Source organism: Monodelphis domestica, chromosome 3 (assembly GCF_027887165.1).
Source record: "Monodelphis domestica isolate mMonDom1 chromosome 3, mMonDom1.pri, whole genome shotgun sequence".
In the NCBI taxonomy this organism is placed as follows: domain Eukaryota; kingdom Metazoa; phylum Chordata; class Mammalia; order Didelphimorphia; family Didelphidae; genus Monodelphis; species Monodelphis domestica.
Genome location: NC_077229.1, coordinates 195,622,232 through 195,640,394, shown reverse-complemented (window position 1 = coordinate 195,640,394; position 18,163 = coordinate 195,622,232). Strand labels below are relative to the sequence as shown.

General features: G+C 35.9%; 1 protein-coding gene across 11 annotated transcripts in view; it reads right to left on the bottom strand.

Moving 5' to 3' along the window:
* Positions 1 to 2,610: 2,610 nt before the first annotated feature.
* CDYL (chromodomain Y like) overlaps positions 2,611 to 18,163 on the bottom strand; it is a 188,129-nt gene continuing 172,576 nt past the window's right edge. For all 11 annotated transcript variants that reach the window (XM_056823385.1, XM_056823382.1, XM_056823381.1 and 8 more), the window contains 2 exons: positions 5,713 to 5,856; positions 2,611 to 4,291 (listed from right to left, as the gene is read on the bottom strand). In XM_056823385.1, coding sequence (XP_056679363.1) covers positions 4,133 to 4,291; positions 5,713 to 5,856 — 303 coding nt within the window. In that variant the 3' untranslated portion in view covers positions 2,611 to 4,132. The remainder of the gene's footprint in view (positions 4,292 to 5,712; positions 5,857 to 18,163) is intronic.

The window sequence follows — 18,163 nt, the reverse complement described above, 5'->3', positions numbered from 1 at the left end:
AGGCCTTTCTTGGTCCTTCAAGCTATAATGTTGTCCTCCTAACTGAAAGGTTATCCATTATCTGTTTTGTATGTCTTGTTCACATTTCACCCTCTTCAAAAGATGTTGCTTAAATTATAGGTAGGTGGCACAGTAGATAAGAGTGCCAAGCTTGGAGTCAAAAGATTCAAGCTCAAATCCAGTTTAAGACACTAGCTATGTGACAGTGACAGTGGACAAGCTGATTAATGTTGTTTGCTTCAATTTCCTATTCTGTAAAATAAGCTGGAGAAGAAAATGACAAACCACTTCTCTTTGCTAAGAAAAACCCAAAGGGTCACAAAGTAGACACTACTAAAAACTAATCTGAAAAGTTACTAAGAAGTAACTAAAATTTACAGAAAGAATATGTAAGTATTGGAATTATGAGAATGTGAGATCAAATTCTAGTTATTTGTAGTTTTATGATCTTGTTTAAATTATTTAATCTTGCTGGGCCTCAGTTTCCTCTTGTGCAAAACGAGAGCAATGGACTCAATGAATCATGTTTTCTAGTTCTAAATTTGTGTTTCTTTGATCCTTTCATCTTGAATACAACTTGGTGAGATAATTACAATAAACTAATGTGGATACATGATGAAACCAAATGCTTTACTTCCCTTTCCAAAGATTTGAGTCATCCTATCACTTGCCTACATCTTTGTCCTATGATTTCATTTCTAGGAAGAATATGAATACAAACATGAATAGAGGCACTGTTTGTTAGCATATTAAGTGTGTAACAGCTGAATTTATGCTCAAAGACCATCTTAGCACTTCTGGATAGAGAATGTTCTTTTAAAAGCTACAAAAGAATATTTAATAATTGTATGTCCTATGATTTACAGTATGTACTCATCTCAATTTCTAGTTCTATCAAGAAAATATTGCCCCTGGCTTGGTTAAATTAATTTGACAGGAAGGTTGCATTTCCTCTAAATGCTAAGCAAAGACCATGAGCAAGATCAGGGTCTTTTCACTAGCACTAATGATGAGGTATAAATTTTGTTGGAGCAAACATAAACAACTAGCCAAGAGAGGTTTTGATTTGAAGTAAGACTCTGCTACCTTCATGGGACTTCAATTTTCCTTCTCATTTATCTCCTGAGTATTTTGGTCTTTTTTACTTAGAAAAAAATGGGGGAGAGATGGCAGGCTGTAGCTTTGTGGTTCAGATTTGTAATGCTTTCTATCAACTTCCCTAATGTACATTAACTATTACTGGTAGGTAATCTCTCTTTAAAAAGGCATCTATCTGGTCTCCCTCCCCTTTCCTCCTTTCTCTCCATCACTAGGAATACTAGAAAGCAAACAAAACATCCAGTACAATAGTGTCATTCAGTTCTTTTTTTACCTTAAAGAACATTTAGTTTAACCCCTTTAATTCAGATTAAGAAAGTAAACTCAAAATCATGGAAGTTTCTTTCCTAAGATCACATAGTAGCAGACTGAGGGTTATAGCTTTCTGATATATATGATGCTCCCTCTCATTTATTTTTTGAAAAAAGTGTTCCTAAAGGGTTGAAGTAATTTGAACTACGATACAAAAAAAGCCTCCGGGGGACAATAATTGGAAGAATATGACAAACTCTGTGGGGTTCCTAGGATGGATTGAGGTAGGGAAATGTAAAGTATAGTTGATGAGCAGCAGAGACAGCAAGCCCCTAGGAGATGGAAAGGACAGTCAAATGACCTCATAGAACTAGCACTGATATTAACATAACTATGTATCTATTGAACGAGTTCCTGTTTGATGGTTCTAGTAAGAAACAGCCTATACTGGGGTTATTATATACTTTTGGATAAAAACATGCATAAAACAAAGAAAACAGATGGATAAATGTGGTGACACAAAGGAAAAAGAACCTCATCATACCTAATTAGTGAGGATGAAAAATTAGGACAAAAGCATTGCACACTAAGTAAAAGGGGTAACAGAAAGGTGATATATCACAGACTGATACTCCTCTGGATACTTTCTCAGTAACATTTATCTTTTCCTTTTAATTATATAACCTTCAAGTAGGATTTTCTAAAAGAATGAGGTTTAGGGAAGGAAATGATAATAAACATGATTTGAGTTTTGTTACACAAAACTTCTCCTTTGATTTCCTAATCTTTTCTAATACCATTTTTGATTCCATTCTACTCATATGTAGAAAATGTCACTCAAATAATAGACATACAACTAGCTGGGAGGGAGAAACATTCTGTTAAAGCCACCAGAAATGTTTGCTGGACCACAATTTAGAAATCATTATCGTAACTAAGAAAAACCTTAAGACCACTCAAAATGAACTTCAGGGCATTTTACTTGATACTACAGGGAAAAAATTTTTCCCTCGTTAAAATCAGGTTTCAAGGAAAATCTTACCAGACTATAAAGTTCTTTTATTGGCTTTTATAATTTTAGATAACTCATAGAAGCTAGCCTTAAAAATAAAAACAAAAAACAAGCCCAAAGATACTCTTGCTTCTTTTATAAAACCCAACTCTCAGAAAAGGATTTAAAAAGAATTAAAAACTGTTCAGAGGAAACTCTTTTAAAAAGAAGAAAAAAACTAAAAAAAAAACTGGACTATAGCAAAGATATTTAGAATGTGTTAAGAAATATTAGTTTTATTTTAACCAGTTTTCACAGCTGAATATTTATTCTATAAAAACTTTACAGATTGTACAGTTTATATATAGTTCAACTACTGAACAAAAAAAGTAGGTCCCACAGATGCAAAAATACTGTACCAATCCAAGGTAAAGGCAGATTTACACACTGTACAGCTCTCCACAAGGAAGGGGAGGTGGTCAGTTCCAAGTACAAACTTCAAAACTGTACAAAAATAAGGTTTGATTTTATTTCATTCTTCATACATTCAATACGTTGCAAGCACAGCTGCCCAACTTAATAATAGGCATCTGTAGTCAGGAATCAGTTACCACTCCTGAAAGGAATGCAAAATATGTCTATTTACACAGGGCACTCTTGTACACCATACTGTATACAGTATATAGTGTATACATAAAAAGCATTACATGTCTAATATAAGGTAGTTTTTTGAAAGGAGTTTCTGTATTTAATAGTGTGCCAAAAGAATTTTAACTTATTAAATAAAATATATTCTAAGTGAACCTAGAAATTACACTTTATGAACATAAAATGTTTTTTTTTGTTTTTTGTTTTGTTTTTTGGTGTAGTATATCAATTAAAACTGCAAATAGAAAAACAAAACTGTATATAAAGTAGTATTCTCACCCAGCAACAAGAAGCACTTATGTAGTTATTCTTCAAAAAAGTCAAGAAAACTAATTATTTTTAAAACCCATTAAGACTAACTTATAACTTAGATATTCATACATAAGATATTCAGTGATTCACTAATACTGCAAAACAAGCTTTCTTCTAGAGACAGTGGTTTCTTCATGCTAACTGGGTAAGAATTGGACATGTCTTCAAAAAAGGGCTTACTGAATATAAATCCTGAGCACACATTCAATTGTTCATCACTTGACTTCTCATTAGAGGGGTATAAACTAAAGCCTAAGACTTATTTTTGATTGACTTCATTTTGAATTCCATCCTCTGAGGTATTTGCACCTTCTTGGAGATAAACTCAGCCAGCATCTCTGATCTTACTGACAGTGAGTGGGGCAGTTAGGAGAGGGGCTGGCTCATACCCGTTTAGTCTCTGTATTCTAGGAGAAAATAAATGAGGAAAACAAACATTATTCTAGACTTTCCTGCCACCCAGAAAACAACAAACACCATTCAATCCTTTTCTTTTTTTTTTTATACAGTACTAGCCAAAGTTAACAAAAATGAAAGATTCAAAGAACTGTCTGGTGCTCAACATTATAACTTTTCAGTTTGTGTGTGTACATTTATTTTGTATAAAATAATTATATTGGGAAAAGGCGCTTTTGTTTGCCCTTTTTTCTTTTAAAGGATACAGTACTTTAAGATACTCCTTGATGGTAAAAAGCTTGAACTTTTCCAGTCTTATTTTCAAGCTTTTTTTTTTAAGCTATGAGTAAACTTGTTTCTGGATTTTAAATGAATTACGGCATCTCTGAGCCACTGATGTCCCACTAAACACAATTCCAGTGTCATTTTTGTCAATCAAAATTCATCAATTTTCCTCTGCAAGTATTTCAACATGGAGTCCATTCCTTGGGCAGAGCCCCAGATTTTCTTCAATATGTCACATTCCTTTTCATTTGCTTGTTCTAAATCCACCTTCATGATACTGCGCACTAGAGCTTTGGATTCTTCAAGTACCTAGGTCAAAGAATAACATTCATTTAGTAATGGGCAACAAGTGCATTATTCCTTAATTCCCTGAACTGACATGGACAAAATAGTAAGTTTCACAAAGAAGGATCATCGGTTCAGAAAGGTACCTGGGAAAATACTTGAGAATGCATGCAAATGATACCAAAATAGAATATTTCATATTTTCATATGATAAGCATGGTAAATATGTCAATTTCAAGATGGCTTTAAAATGATCAAAAAACAGTCTCAGGTTCCCTATATTACCACTCTAACATGATATAAAATGAAAACAATTCTCAAGTATATTGCTGTGGTTGTCCTGGACTTATATGAAACACTTTACATTCTGAACACCTGCAATGTTACTTACTGAATAAATGTCTTGAAAGTGAAGACCCGTTATTCTCAGACCACACATTTTCTACTAAACAATCCAACTGCTTCGAAGTCCCAAGTATTTATCTGTTGCCTGAGAATGTCACTTGAATCAAAATACTCATGGTCTTCAGAAATAGATGGATTCTCATGTATCTTAGGAAGGAGCACTGAGAATTCATGTCTTTTTCAATGATTTTATAAGATTTAGGGAAAATTTTTTTAATGTGTTCACTGGCTAGATATAGTACTCATTTTACTTGTTAGAAGAAGGAATGTTATTTAGGGTAATTAAGAAAATTTAAAGCAGGTAAATTGTGAGAAACAGGAATAAAATTTATGCAACATTCTCTTATTTGAAGATGGTTTCCAGCAATCTCATTTTGGGAAAATATTTTTAAAATAATGGCTATAACAATAATTTATAGAAAGGTGTCACTTTGGAATACTTGATCAAAGTAGCAGATTGTTAATAAGAAACACTGAATATTACTATAGATTCTTATTATATTTACCTTATGCTAATATTATTAATTAAAATATTAATTATATTATAGATGCTTATTCACATTCTATACTTTGGATTTTCAAATCTGGAAAATGAACTAACTTTCATAAAAACAGAAATATATCCATAAGGATTTATAAAAAAATATTTTTATTGTTCCGCTGCTATAATTTCCATTTTCATGTTAAGTTCTAAAGGTCCTGGTCCTATTTCCTTCTCAAATGAAGGTCAAACATAAAATATACTGACATTTGGATAAAAATACAGATTAGAATTAGTAGAAGGGGTGTGAGCTTCTGGTTATGACTTCTATCATAGTTGTCAATGTTTCATGTCAATGTTATTTCCCATTCTACTTTAAGTCAGATGGGCACTACTTTCATGGTCACATCACAACTCTTCTACTTTTCTTTTCGTTGGCAAAGTTATGGGGTTTACTGGTATTGTTTTCAAGTTTCTGAAATAGGGTTTTGAGCTCTCTGAGGATGTGTCATACATAAACCCTAAGATTAAAATATTATATGTAAGAAAACAAACTTACAACTGAATTACATGTGACAAGTTCCTTAATTCGAACCATTACTTCCTGTGTGAATGTCCCCGGCCAAAACACTTGGGAGACCAGTCCTTTGGCACAAGCCTCCTGTGCAGTCAACTTCCTTCCACTGAATAACATTTCATTTGCCTAAGGGAAAGAAAAGTTATTTCTGATATGAAATGAAATGAAGGATTGTTAAGAGTGATTCAAACTAAGAAATACACCCCTCAGAAAATCCAAACCAAAGATGAATTTTTTAAATGCTTATCCTTCATAGATCCTTGAGGTGACATTTCCTAGCACCTAATCCAAAATAGTCACTATCAGTATTACTCAACCAAGTACAAAACTAAATAAATTTTAAGACAATAAAGAGCAAGCAGTTGAAAAACACTAAGTCACCACTGATAAAAGGCAAACAAATCCCTTCAGATTGGAAAGAACACTTTTAACTAGGCAATTTTTCAAAAGATAATTTGCTATATATTTGAAAACCTGGCACATTTCACTCAGATTACATATTTAATAAAAAGTCTGACTATATTTTTTGAACTAAAAAACAAAACAAAACTGCCACTCTTCTAATTATATAGCTCAGAGGATCTCCTCCCTTGATGTAAGACCTGTTAATAGTGGGAGGTGTGGTGCTCTTGTTCTCAACAAACTGATCACAATCTCTATCTATATTCTAGAGCAGTGGTTCTCAATCTTTCTAATGCTGTGACCCCGCAATACAGTTCCTCATGTTGCAGTGACCCCAAACCAAAAAATTATTTTGGTGGCTACTTCAAAACTGTAATTTTGCTACAGTTATGATTCACAATGTAAATACCTGATATGCATTATGTATTCTCATTGCTACAAACTGAGAGGTTGAGAACCCCTGTTCTAGAATAATATAAAAAAGGAAAATATCGTACCCAAAAAGAGTTAAGAAACTCTTTTTGACCCATTTAAATGAACCAAAGTATAAAGCATCAATTTAATTACCTGTCTTTATAAAATCAAGTCCCTTTGAACAGATTTTCCAAATTGGTTGACATAAGGGTACAACTCAAAAAATGGAACCACTTAGCCAAATGAACAAAAAGATCATGGAATGAAACCTTTTAACATAAGGTAATAATAAAAGGCTATTTAAGAGAAACCAAAGTTCTATACACAGTAGCTTTTTATTCTATGGGTAGCCAAGTGTGTAATGTGTCTTTCTGTGAACTAAACTTTTTTAAAATAACATTTCAATATAATGGTTCCTCTAAAATTTTAGGTACTTTGTTATTTAAAAACATGATAGTAAGAAGGGATCAATATGTTTTGCCAGATTGCCAAAGTGCCTATAACACCAAGAATGGTTAAGAATCAGTAGTTGAAATTCTACAAAACACATGATATCAAGACCATTAAGTGTCTAACTTCCATATAAAAGGAACCTTCTGCTTTTATGAAAGCGTAGTGCAAGTGTTTTCTTTAATTAGTAATTACAATGCTTGGTCAATAACAATGTATTAAGAGTTAGAAAAGAACATTAAAAAATTAATTTATTTAGCCAATTCAGAAAATTATTCCTTGGTTACAATTATCACATTATTTCCCTCCCTCCCTTCCCCCCCACCCTTCCCACAGTCGATGTGCAGTTTCATTGGGTATTACTTGTGTTCTTGATCAGAACCTATTTCCATGTTGTTGATGTTTGCACTAGGATGTTCATTTAGAGTCTACATCCCCAACCATATCTCTTCAACCCAAGTATTGAAGCAGTTGTTTTTCTTCCCCCACAGTGTTTCCTCTGAATGTGGATAGTGGTTTTTCTCATAGATTCCTACAAGTTGTTCAGGATCACTGCATTGCCACTAATGGAGAAGTTCATTACATTTGATTGTACCACAGTGTATCAGTCTCTGTGTACAATGTTACCCTGGTTCTGCTCCTTTCGCTCTGCATCACTTCCTGGAGGTTGTTCCAGTTAACATGGAATTCCTCCAGTTAATTATTCCTTTGAGCACAATAGTATTCCATCATTACATATACCACAATTTGTTCAGCCATTCTCCAATTGAAGCACATCCCTTCATTTTCCATTTTTTTTGCCACCACAAAGAGTGCAGCTATGAATATTCTTGTACAAGTCTTTTTCCTTATTATCTCTTGGGGGTACAAACTCAACAGTGTGCTATGGCTGGATCAAAGGGCAGACAGTCTTTTATTGCCCTTTGGGCATAGTTCCAAATTGCCCTCCAGAATGGTTGGATCAATTCACAACTCCACCAGCAATGAATTAATGTCCCTACTTTGCCACATCCCCTCCAGCATTCATAACTTTCTGTTGCTGTCATGTTAGCCAATCTGCTAGGTGTGAGGTGATACCTCAGAGTTGTTTTGATTTGTATTTCTCTGATTATAAGAGATTTAGAACATTTTTTCATGTACTTATTAATAGTTTTGATTTCTTTATCTGAAAATTACCTATTCATGTCCTTGGCTCATTTATCAATTGGAGAATGGCTTGATTTTTTTATACAATTGGTTTAGTTCTTTATAAATTTGGGTAATTATACCTTTGTCAGAGGTTTTTGTAATGAAGATTGTTTCCCAATTTGTTGCTTCCCTTCTAATTTTGGATGCATTAGTTTTGTTTGTACAAAACCTTTTTAATTTGATGTAATCAAAATTAATGATTTTACATTTTGTGATTTTTTTCTAGCTCTTGCTTGGTTTTAAAGTCTTTCCTTTACCAAAGATCTGACATGTATACTATTCTGTGTTCACCTAATTTGCTTATAGTTTCCTTCTTTATATTCAGGTCATTCACCCATTCTGAGTTTATCTTGGTGTAGGGTGTGAGATGTTGATCCAAACTTAATCTCTTGCATACTGTCTTCCAGTTTTCCCAGAAGTTTTTATCAAATAGTGGGTTTTGGTCCCAAAAGCTGGGATCTTTGGGCTTATCATAGACTGTCTTGCTGAGGTCATTTACCACAAGTCTATTCCACTGATCCTCTTTCTATCTCTTAGCCAGTACCAAATTGTTTTGATGACCATTGCTTTATAATATAGTTTGAGATCTGGGACTGCAAGCCCTCCTTCCTTTGCATTTTTTTTCATAATTTCCCTAGATATCCTTGATCTTTTGTTCTTCCAAATGAACTTTGTTATGGTTTTTTCTAATTTAGTAAAATAGTTTTTTGGAAGTTTGATGAGTATGGCACTAAATAAGTAAATTAATTTGGGTAGGATCGTTATTTTTATTATGTTGGCTTGTCCTACCCATGAGCAATCAATGTTTTTTCCAATTTTTTAGAACTGGTTTTAATTGTGTGGGGAGTGTTTTGTAGTTGTGTTCATATAGTTCCTGTGTTTGTCTCAGCAGATAGATTCCTAAGTATTTTATATTGTCTAGGGTGATTTTAAATGGAATTTCTCTTTCTAATTCTTGCTGCTGAGATGGATTGGAGATATATAGAAATGCTGATGACTTATGTGGGTTTATTTTGTATCTTGCAACTTTGCTAAACTTGTTGATTATTTCCACTAGTGTTCTGGTTGATCCTCTAGGACTCTTTAAGTAGACCATCATATCATCGGCAAAGAGTGATAGCTTGGTCTCCTCAATACCAATTTTAATACCTTCAATTTCTTTTTCTTCTCTAATCGCTATAGCTAGTGTTTCTAGTACAATGTTAAATAATAGAGGTGATAATGGGCATCCTTGTTTCAATCCTGATCTTACTGGGAAGGCTTCTAGTTTATCCCCGTGGCAATGATGTTTGCTGATGATTTTAGATATATACTGTTGATTATTTTTAGGAACGACCCTTCTATTCCTATGCTTTCTAGTGTTTTCAATAGGAATGAGTGTTGTACTTTGTCAAAGGCTTTTTTTCTGCATCTATTGAGATAATCATGTGATTTTTGTTGGTTTGCTTGTTAATATGGTCAATTATGTGGATGGTTTTCCTAATACTGAACCATCCTTGCATTCCTGGTATGAATCCTTCCTGGTCATAGAGTGAATAACCCTTGTGATGACTTGCTGGAGTCTTTTTGCTAGTATCCTATTTAAGATTTTTGCATCTATATTAGAATAGAACATTTTTGCCTAATAACTAAAATATTTTCTTCAAGTTGGACTGAAAAACTATAAAATAATTAATAACCTCAATTTTCCATATAGCTTTTAATTGTAAAAAAAATGATGAGCTTGTGGATAGGTAACTTGGAAAGAGACTGTAAGTAAATCAAGGCAAATTTTAGGTTTTAACCCAAAATGGCAACACTACCATTGTAGCACATTTTATGATTTAGTCTGGAATCATACAATTGCTCTCTGATACATTTGCGCTTTAGTAGTGAAGATATTTTAGTTGTTACAATAATTAGTGACTTGTCTGAGAAAAGTAGATAGCTTACTTAACCTATTCATGGGGCAGCTAGGTGGCACAGTGGATAGAGTGCTGAATCTGGAGACAGGAGGTCTTGGGTTCAAATATAACCTCAGATACTTGCTTAATTGTGTGACCTTGAACAAGTCACTTAACTCCAAATGACTAGCCCTTACTGTTTTTCTACCTTGGAACCTATACTTAATATTGATTCTAAGATGGAAGTGAAGGCTTAAAACAACAACAACAACACATATAGAGATGTCATAAAGTAAGGAAGGTAGATAATATAAAATAAAAATTCATTCCTTAACACCATTTACACAACAGTAGCTTAGTTTAGACCCCAATCACATTGTTTGCTTAGACTATTGTAAAAGTCTCTTCCATTGATTCTTCTTGCTTCAATCTCTTTCATTCTTCAATCTGTTTTCTGCAGAACTGCTACAGTTATTTTCCTAAATGCTAACTCTAAGACAGACCAAGTAGTTCACTATACATCTAGGAACAAATATAAACTCTTCTATTGAACATGTAATGTTGTTCATAACCTGGAAGCAACCAATTTTTCTGGTTATCACGTTATTTCCATTTAACTACTGTAATGTAAGAAAGAGAGGAGAGATCAGCTGAAGAGCAGCAGAGGAGAGGCAGAGAGAGAGAAGCTCCAACTGCCCACGGTCTTCCTGCCTGGGAGGAAAAGGTTTTCCTGGAAGCTGAGAAAGAGCCCATCCATATGAGACCTGTTATTCCTTCTGGGACCCCAAAACACCTCCACTATGACTCTTCAAGAACAGCTACCGGAATTCTCAAGGGGGTTTTGGATTTGGACTCGTGCTGGCAGGAGCCATCCAGATCTTTCCCTGAGATTTCTCTCTCCCTGACCTGTTCCTAGACTCCTTAATTAAAAGCTAGTTAGTTGAGGAATAGGGATCAACCAGCAGCTGGCTGGAGGAGGGTTCAAGGCACTAAGCCTTGAATTCTGAGAACTTGGGGGGATCAGTCTGTCAGAGGGGACCAGTGTTAGGGTTTCCTACTCCCCACTTCTTGACAGACACACTTACCTCTCCTTCCCTGTGTGAACCCAAATAAATTGTTTACTACTTTAGACTTAGGTCTGGCTGGTTTCTGACACTAGGGAAGGGGACAGAAGATTTGGGGAGAATCATATCTCTCCCTAAAAGGGGAAAGTTAGCTCAGGATCCCAGGGATCCAAACTGCCTAACCCAAGGAGCAACATCTCTCCGTGATGGTGGGGTGACCCCAGGTTTTTGAAGGGAAGTGACAGTGCATATCCTCCATCTCCCAGAACTATTCTCTGAGGAGACATATTCCCTCTGTCAGGGGGACAAGACTTGGCTACCTCTCTCCCAGAAAAAGAGGGGAAGAATAATCTTCTCTCTCCCTCTCTCCCCATTTCCCTCTCTCCTTCCATTTCCTCTGTCCCACTCTCAATCCTTCCCTCACAGTGATGACCCCAGGTAGCTGCACAACTGACAGTTACTGATGACTGAGAGTGACTGGGAGGAGGGGAAGCCATCTTGTCCATTAGAATTCTGTGAACCCAGCTCACAGCAGTGAAGTAACTTAAAGGCAAATTTAAACTGATAACTTTTTTTTTCCTTTGGGGAGGCTTGGACAGATATTGGGGTGAACATGAGATACAGAAAAAAGCAAAAAAAAAACCCAAAAGATACTGTGGCCTAGCCTGGTACTAGTGATACTGGCTCATTTGTATTACTCAATCTTTGGGGCAATTTCTACTATATTCCATGATTTCCTGGGGGAACTCATGAATATAACTAAATATTGGGAACAAATGAAAATAGAAATGACATCTTTATAGCCAATGTTTTCCAGCAGCCTATGGATCTGTCATGATGATTTGGCAATTTTATACAACAATTAGAAAAGGACAAAGTAATCTTGGGCAAGAGTGACATTAACAACTTGGATAACAGACTTGACAAAGTATTCTCACAAATGACAGCCATTACAGACACGGACCAGGACTTTGGGGCAAAGATGGACAAACTGGGAATGGGGAAAGATTCTATGACAGAGACCAACACTGACAATTACAAAGACAAGAACAAGTGCACTGAGACAGTAACAACAACAGCTCTAACTCTTTGATCTAATCGACTGACTCTTCTTGCTATGCCTCAAACACAATTCACTTTTCATTCAGTTAGCCTGTTGCCTCTTCAATTCCACTTTTGAGAAACTCAATTTTCTGTTAAGGCTTGGTTTCAGTTCTACCTTCTACAGGAAGCCTTTCCTAATTCCCTAAGTTGCTACTGCTATTTCTCTCCATCATCTAGCACACATGATCTCCTCTAGCTAAAAGTGCATGCTCCTGGAGGAACGGGGTGATTTTGTTATCATTATCATCTGCTCAGTGACAAGCACAGTGCCCGAGCACCTGGCACACAATCCCTAACCGGACTGACAGTAATGGTAGACATGAGTCTGCACACAGCACTGGGTCTGTGAACTTATGGAAGAGAGTAATCCTTTCCAAGAGTGCAGCTTTCACTCCATCTCTTCCTGTAAGGTTCTTGTCCATGTTCTCCCATGAGTTTTGAAGGCAATCTAGCCAATGTGCTAGAGACCCTCCTCTAGATCTCATTTTCTGTGAACACAGGCATACTCTCTTCTACTGTGATTCATAGATAGTGCATTTTATACCTACATTGGTCTCTGTCGCATTTTGGTAATTCTTGCATTATTTTAAAACTTTCATTATCATTATTATGTTATATCAGTTTTGGTAATCAGTGATCACTGCTCTCTGAAGTTATGATTCTAATTGTTTTGGGGTACCACAAACAGTATCCACAAGATTGAGAACTTTACTGATAAATGTCTGTGTTCAGACTGCTCCCTTGACCAGCCATCCCACCCACTCTTTCCCCTCTCCTTAGACCTTATTACTCTCAGAGCCACAACAATTGTTGTTGATAAAGGTGTGGCAGGGTTTTAGAGAGTAGGTTCTAATTTTGAAATAAGTTTTACATTGGGAAAAATGCTATCAACACAGTACTGCATGCTATAGAGAAATATTTTGTGAAGGGAAGTGTCAATTGATGTGGCAAACTTCATTGTTGTCTTAATTTAAGAAATTGCCCCAGCTACCCCAACCTTTAACAACCACCACCCTGCTCAGTCAGCAGCCGACACTGAGGCAAGACTCTCCCTCGACCAAAATATTACAACTTGCTAAAAGCTCAGATGATGGTTAGATTTTTTTTAGCAATAAGCATTTGAAAATTATGGTATGTGCATCATTGTTTTAGACCTAATACTGCTATACATACTATAGTATAGTATAAACATAACTTTTATATGCATTGAGAAAGAAAAAATTAATGACTCCCTTTATTTGTGGTGGTTTGGAACTGAACCCATTGCATCTCTCTGATATACCTCTTACTAGTGTTGCTTTTGGGTGTCTATTAGTTTATATATAGCCTGCTCTTCCTACAAGAGCAACCTACCTCCTATATAGAATATACTTTTTTATTTACTATAACATTTTTACCATACATGCAGGCCATTATTGAAAATATGCTACAACTTACCTGTATTCTACTATGGGTGTCTCCATTGCCCTAAGGGTCACCAAAGACTCTTGATTTTAGAGATACTATAGTCATTTCAGACCATAAATCATTATAGTTGTTCAAAATCACAAATCAAAAATCTCCAGGGTTTTCGACCTGGGGTAAAACTGGGATTATTGAAACATGGCGCAACATTCCAAAATATCCCATTATCTCCAACATAGTAAAGTCTTATTATATATATATATATATATATATATATATATAATATACAGACTGTTCATCTGTAATATTGACTATGTAGACATTTACATCGATTTTTGTTGACTGCATATATTGTCAAGCCAGTCCTTCGAGGCATCCTGTATTTCATTCATCTGCAAATAGGTGCATATGGGGGAGGAGACATGGGAGATGCCTCAACAGGTTTAGAAATTCTTCTTCCATTTAGACCTAGCCCAAGACACCTTGCAAAAGAGTGATGAACAGCAAAAGTGTTCACACATCTAGTTTTATGGCTTCTTTGAAAGAGTTGACTTTGAGGAGACATTTTTACAAGCATTCTGAAATATATCTGATAGCTCCTTTCTATTTTCTTTTACTGGATCTTCATCTAGGTAACACCTGTAAACTGTGGATAGCCACCAACACTCTGTCCTGGGCCCTCTTTTCTCCCTTTACACTATTTACTTAGTGATGCTATTAGTTCCCATGGTGTCTTATCTCCCTGTATGTAGTTAACTTTTACAAGTTACATGCCAGCCTTAACCTCCCTCCCAAATTACAGTCTCAAATCTGTAACTACCTATTAGATATTGTGACAAGGAAATAACTTTAAAAGACTGATATATATTAATTTAAGGTCGCCAAGGAATTCAGCTATGTAATTCCTAAATGAAAACTCAAATCAGCATTCAACCTTTTATGGAGTTTAATTACAAACAGAAGGGAGGGAGGGAGGGAGGAAGGAAGAGAGGGAAGGAGGGAGGGAGGAAGGGAGGGAGGGAGGGAGAGAGAGAGGGAGAGAGAGGAAGGAGGCTTAATACCCTTAATACAGGGCTTAAATACCCCCTCTGTTTAGGCTGGGCCAAAAGGCCCAAGCCCTTAGATAGCTGAGGCAAAGAAAAGAGATCAGTCCCTATCACTCACGTGACCAAAATGGAGAAACAGTCTCAGCGGCCTCCACCTCCAGCCTCCTTCAGAGCAAAACTTCTCAGAGCACAACCTCTCAGAGCAAAACCTCTCGCCCCCTCCTCCTCTCCTCAGCCCCGCTATCTTTAAGGAAACCATCTAAGTTCCCTCCCCTCAGTTCTCACATCTACCAATCACTGTCGATGTCTCCCCTGTGCCAATGGTGGTTCTAGTTTAACCCAGGACCACCCAAAGGTCTGTGGCTTGGCACATGTCTATTGAAGGTCATATTCTCAAATAATTAAATCTTGATCCTTTGCTGCAGCCCTTCCTAAATCCTGTTACTCTAAGTAGGGTGGAAACTGTATTTTCCAAGACCTGGTTCTGTCATTCCAAGTATCTCTATTGTATCAATTCTAAAATCAATCATGACTCAAAGAACTTCCTGTTCTATGCTTAAGAATAGGTCAAAGCCCTTTCCATTGTTTAGCAAAAGGTCTGCCCTAAAGTAGTCTTATGTACAGAGGAGAAGGATCCTCCCATGCCAAGGGGGTTCACATTCCAATAGAGTTCCCACTATCAGTAGGAAATTTTTTCCAAGTATGAAACTTTCCAATGGTGAAATTTCCAACATTCACAAGTCTAAGAAATTTTAAGGTTTACAATATATCAAAATGAATGTCCCAATATACACCTTAAACTCTTAAAATCTAAAACTGAAATCATTCTTTCCTCCCCTCCTCCCTCCAACTCTTCTATCTTCCTAATTTCCTCAATTCTTTGCAGAGGATCAACATCATCATGGTTGCTTAAGTTTACAACTTAGATATTAAGCATGACCCCTCATTCTCTTCCAAACCACTTCCCATCAGCGATCAAGTCTTATTGTACCATCTTTCATTTAGGTTTCCCTTCTTTCCTCTGACATTATGAGTAACCTGGTGTGAGAATTCACCCCCTCATATCTGATCTACAGCAATAGCTTTCTTGTTGGCAGCCCTATCTGAAGTCTCCTTCTACTCCAATCCATGTCTCTCAACTGCCAAACTGATCTCCTTTAAAACACGTCTGATGATCTTACCACCCTATTCAATAAACTGGTGGATCCCTATCAATTCTCAAAACAAATAGAAAAATTCTGTATGGCTTTTAAAACCCTAAATAACCCAGACACTTCCTGCATTTCTAGACCAACCCTTCCAGGCACTACAGGAACCTGTGGACACCGACTATGTTGCTATTCCTCAGATGTAACACTCCACCTTCTAACCAAGAGTGTTTGCACAATCCCCCATGTGCAATTGTTCTGGCTTCCCTGGCATCCTTCAAGATCCAGCTAAATAAATTCTTACCTTGTGGAAGAAGTCTTTCTCAGCCCTCTTTTAGTTCTTCCCTTCTGAGATTACTCTTATTCTGTATGTATCTTGATTATCTATTATCATCTGTCCCCCAATTCCACTCCTATTCCTTGTTAGACTGTGAGCTCCTTAGGGCAGGTGACATCTTTGCTTTCATTGTATCCTAGCACTTTGTGCTTGGAATGCTATTATTATTGTTGTCAAATTGTGCACTACTCTTAGTGACCCATTTGGAATTTTCTTGGTAAAAATACTAAAGTGGATTATCATTCCTTCTTCAGCTCAATTTTACAAATGATGAAACTGAGTCCAACAGGGTTAAAAAAACTTGCCTAGATTCATACAGCTAGGAAGTGTTTGAGGCCAGATTAGAACCCAGAAAGATGAATCTTGATGACTTTAGGCCCAGTGCTCTATCTACTGAGCCTCAGTCCATAGTAAGTGTTTAATATATACTGGCAGTCTGAATCATTGAATCTTGAATAATTTTAATATGACTTATTCCATGGAGCAAGAGCCTTTAAAGCTAGTCTGCTAAGTTTTATAATTTTAAAAAAGTCATCTCTGCTTTTATCAAGCAATTTAAAAGATATTATGAAAATGTTACTGTCTTTCAGTGTAAAAAAACCATAAATGATGTATTGTGGAAGTTGACAAAGATATCTATGGTTTGTGTGTATATCCTTCTTATGAAAATTTCTTTCCTTCTTTAAGTGGGAAACTAGGTATTTGGGTCAGTAGCTTTTGATTGTTTTCTTAACTTTTTTTTTTGAACCCTACTTGATTTTCCCTTTCTTATTGGTCACTATTCCTACCTGAGACATCTTGAGAAATGATTCTTCCAATGCTACCAAAATTGTGCTACCTTTCACACAGATTTTTGGTGTGTACCTATTAGTCCCAGGTTCTCTTTACAACTTTTTCCTAGTGGTATATAACTTCTTCAAAAAGAATATCAGGGACTTGGGTGTTAAGAGATCAAATTGAGTGGCTCTAAATGAATGATGAAATGTTACAGAAATGAAATTTACTTAACTTTTATCTTAGTAATTCTTGTTTCACTGCCATTCACTGATGAATGTTTCTGAAATGATATGGCTCATGTGGGTCTCAAACCAAAATATGTTTTTACCTCTATTGATTTTCAGTGTTTCAATACTACTTAGTCCTACTTTTCCTGCTTGTTTTTTCAAATTAGTTAGCTAGTTAGTTGGGGTGATTTACATCCTCTTTTGGCCTACTGGTTGTCGACTAATTTAAACAAGCTTAAATTCTGTAGAAAAAGTGATACCAGAGGTCAATACTTCAGGGTGATTTGAATAGGTCACTCTGAAGTAGCTATGAATCCCCCCCTCTTCTTTTTACACAAATAAATGTTAATCTTATGTTTTTGCATCAAATGTATTTCTCCCAGGACCCTTCTCACAGTCACAATTTTAAATAAAGAAAAAAAAATAGGAGAGAGGAATCTCAGAAGCTATTATAATGCAAGCTGTAATTAGATGAAGATGTGTTTATATACATTAGATTGTGATATCATTCACAACTGGTTTCATGTCTATTGCAATAATGAACTTCACATCTGCATTTGTGTGACACCCCTCCCCACCCCAGTGCAATCTTTTTTTAAAAGAACTTTTCTGGAAGAATATTTTTATTATTTATAGAACCTAAACAGCCTATAGGAATTTAGGCTCTCCTTTATTTCTTAAACCTTAGACCTATGTAACAATATATCATTAGCCTGTCACGCACAAATACACAGAGTACCTATAGGTAAGTTAACATTTATGGACAATACTTAAAACTCATATGATTATGATCATCACTTGCCCATTATAAAGATAAATGTCTTTTTTACTGAGAATTTAACACTGAATAACATGAACATTTGAATATACAAAGAAAAGGGGGCAGCTGGGTAGATCAGTGGATTGAGAGTCAGAGATGGGAAGTCCTAGGGTCAAATCTGGCCTCAGACACATGACACTTCCTAGATGTGTGACCTTGGGTAAGTCAC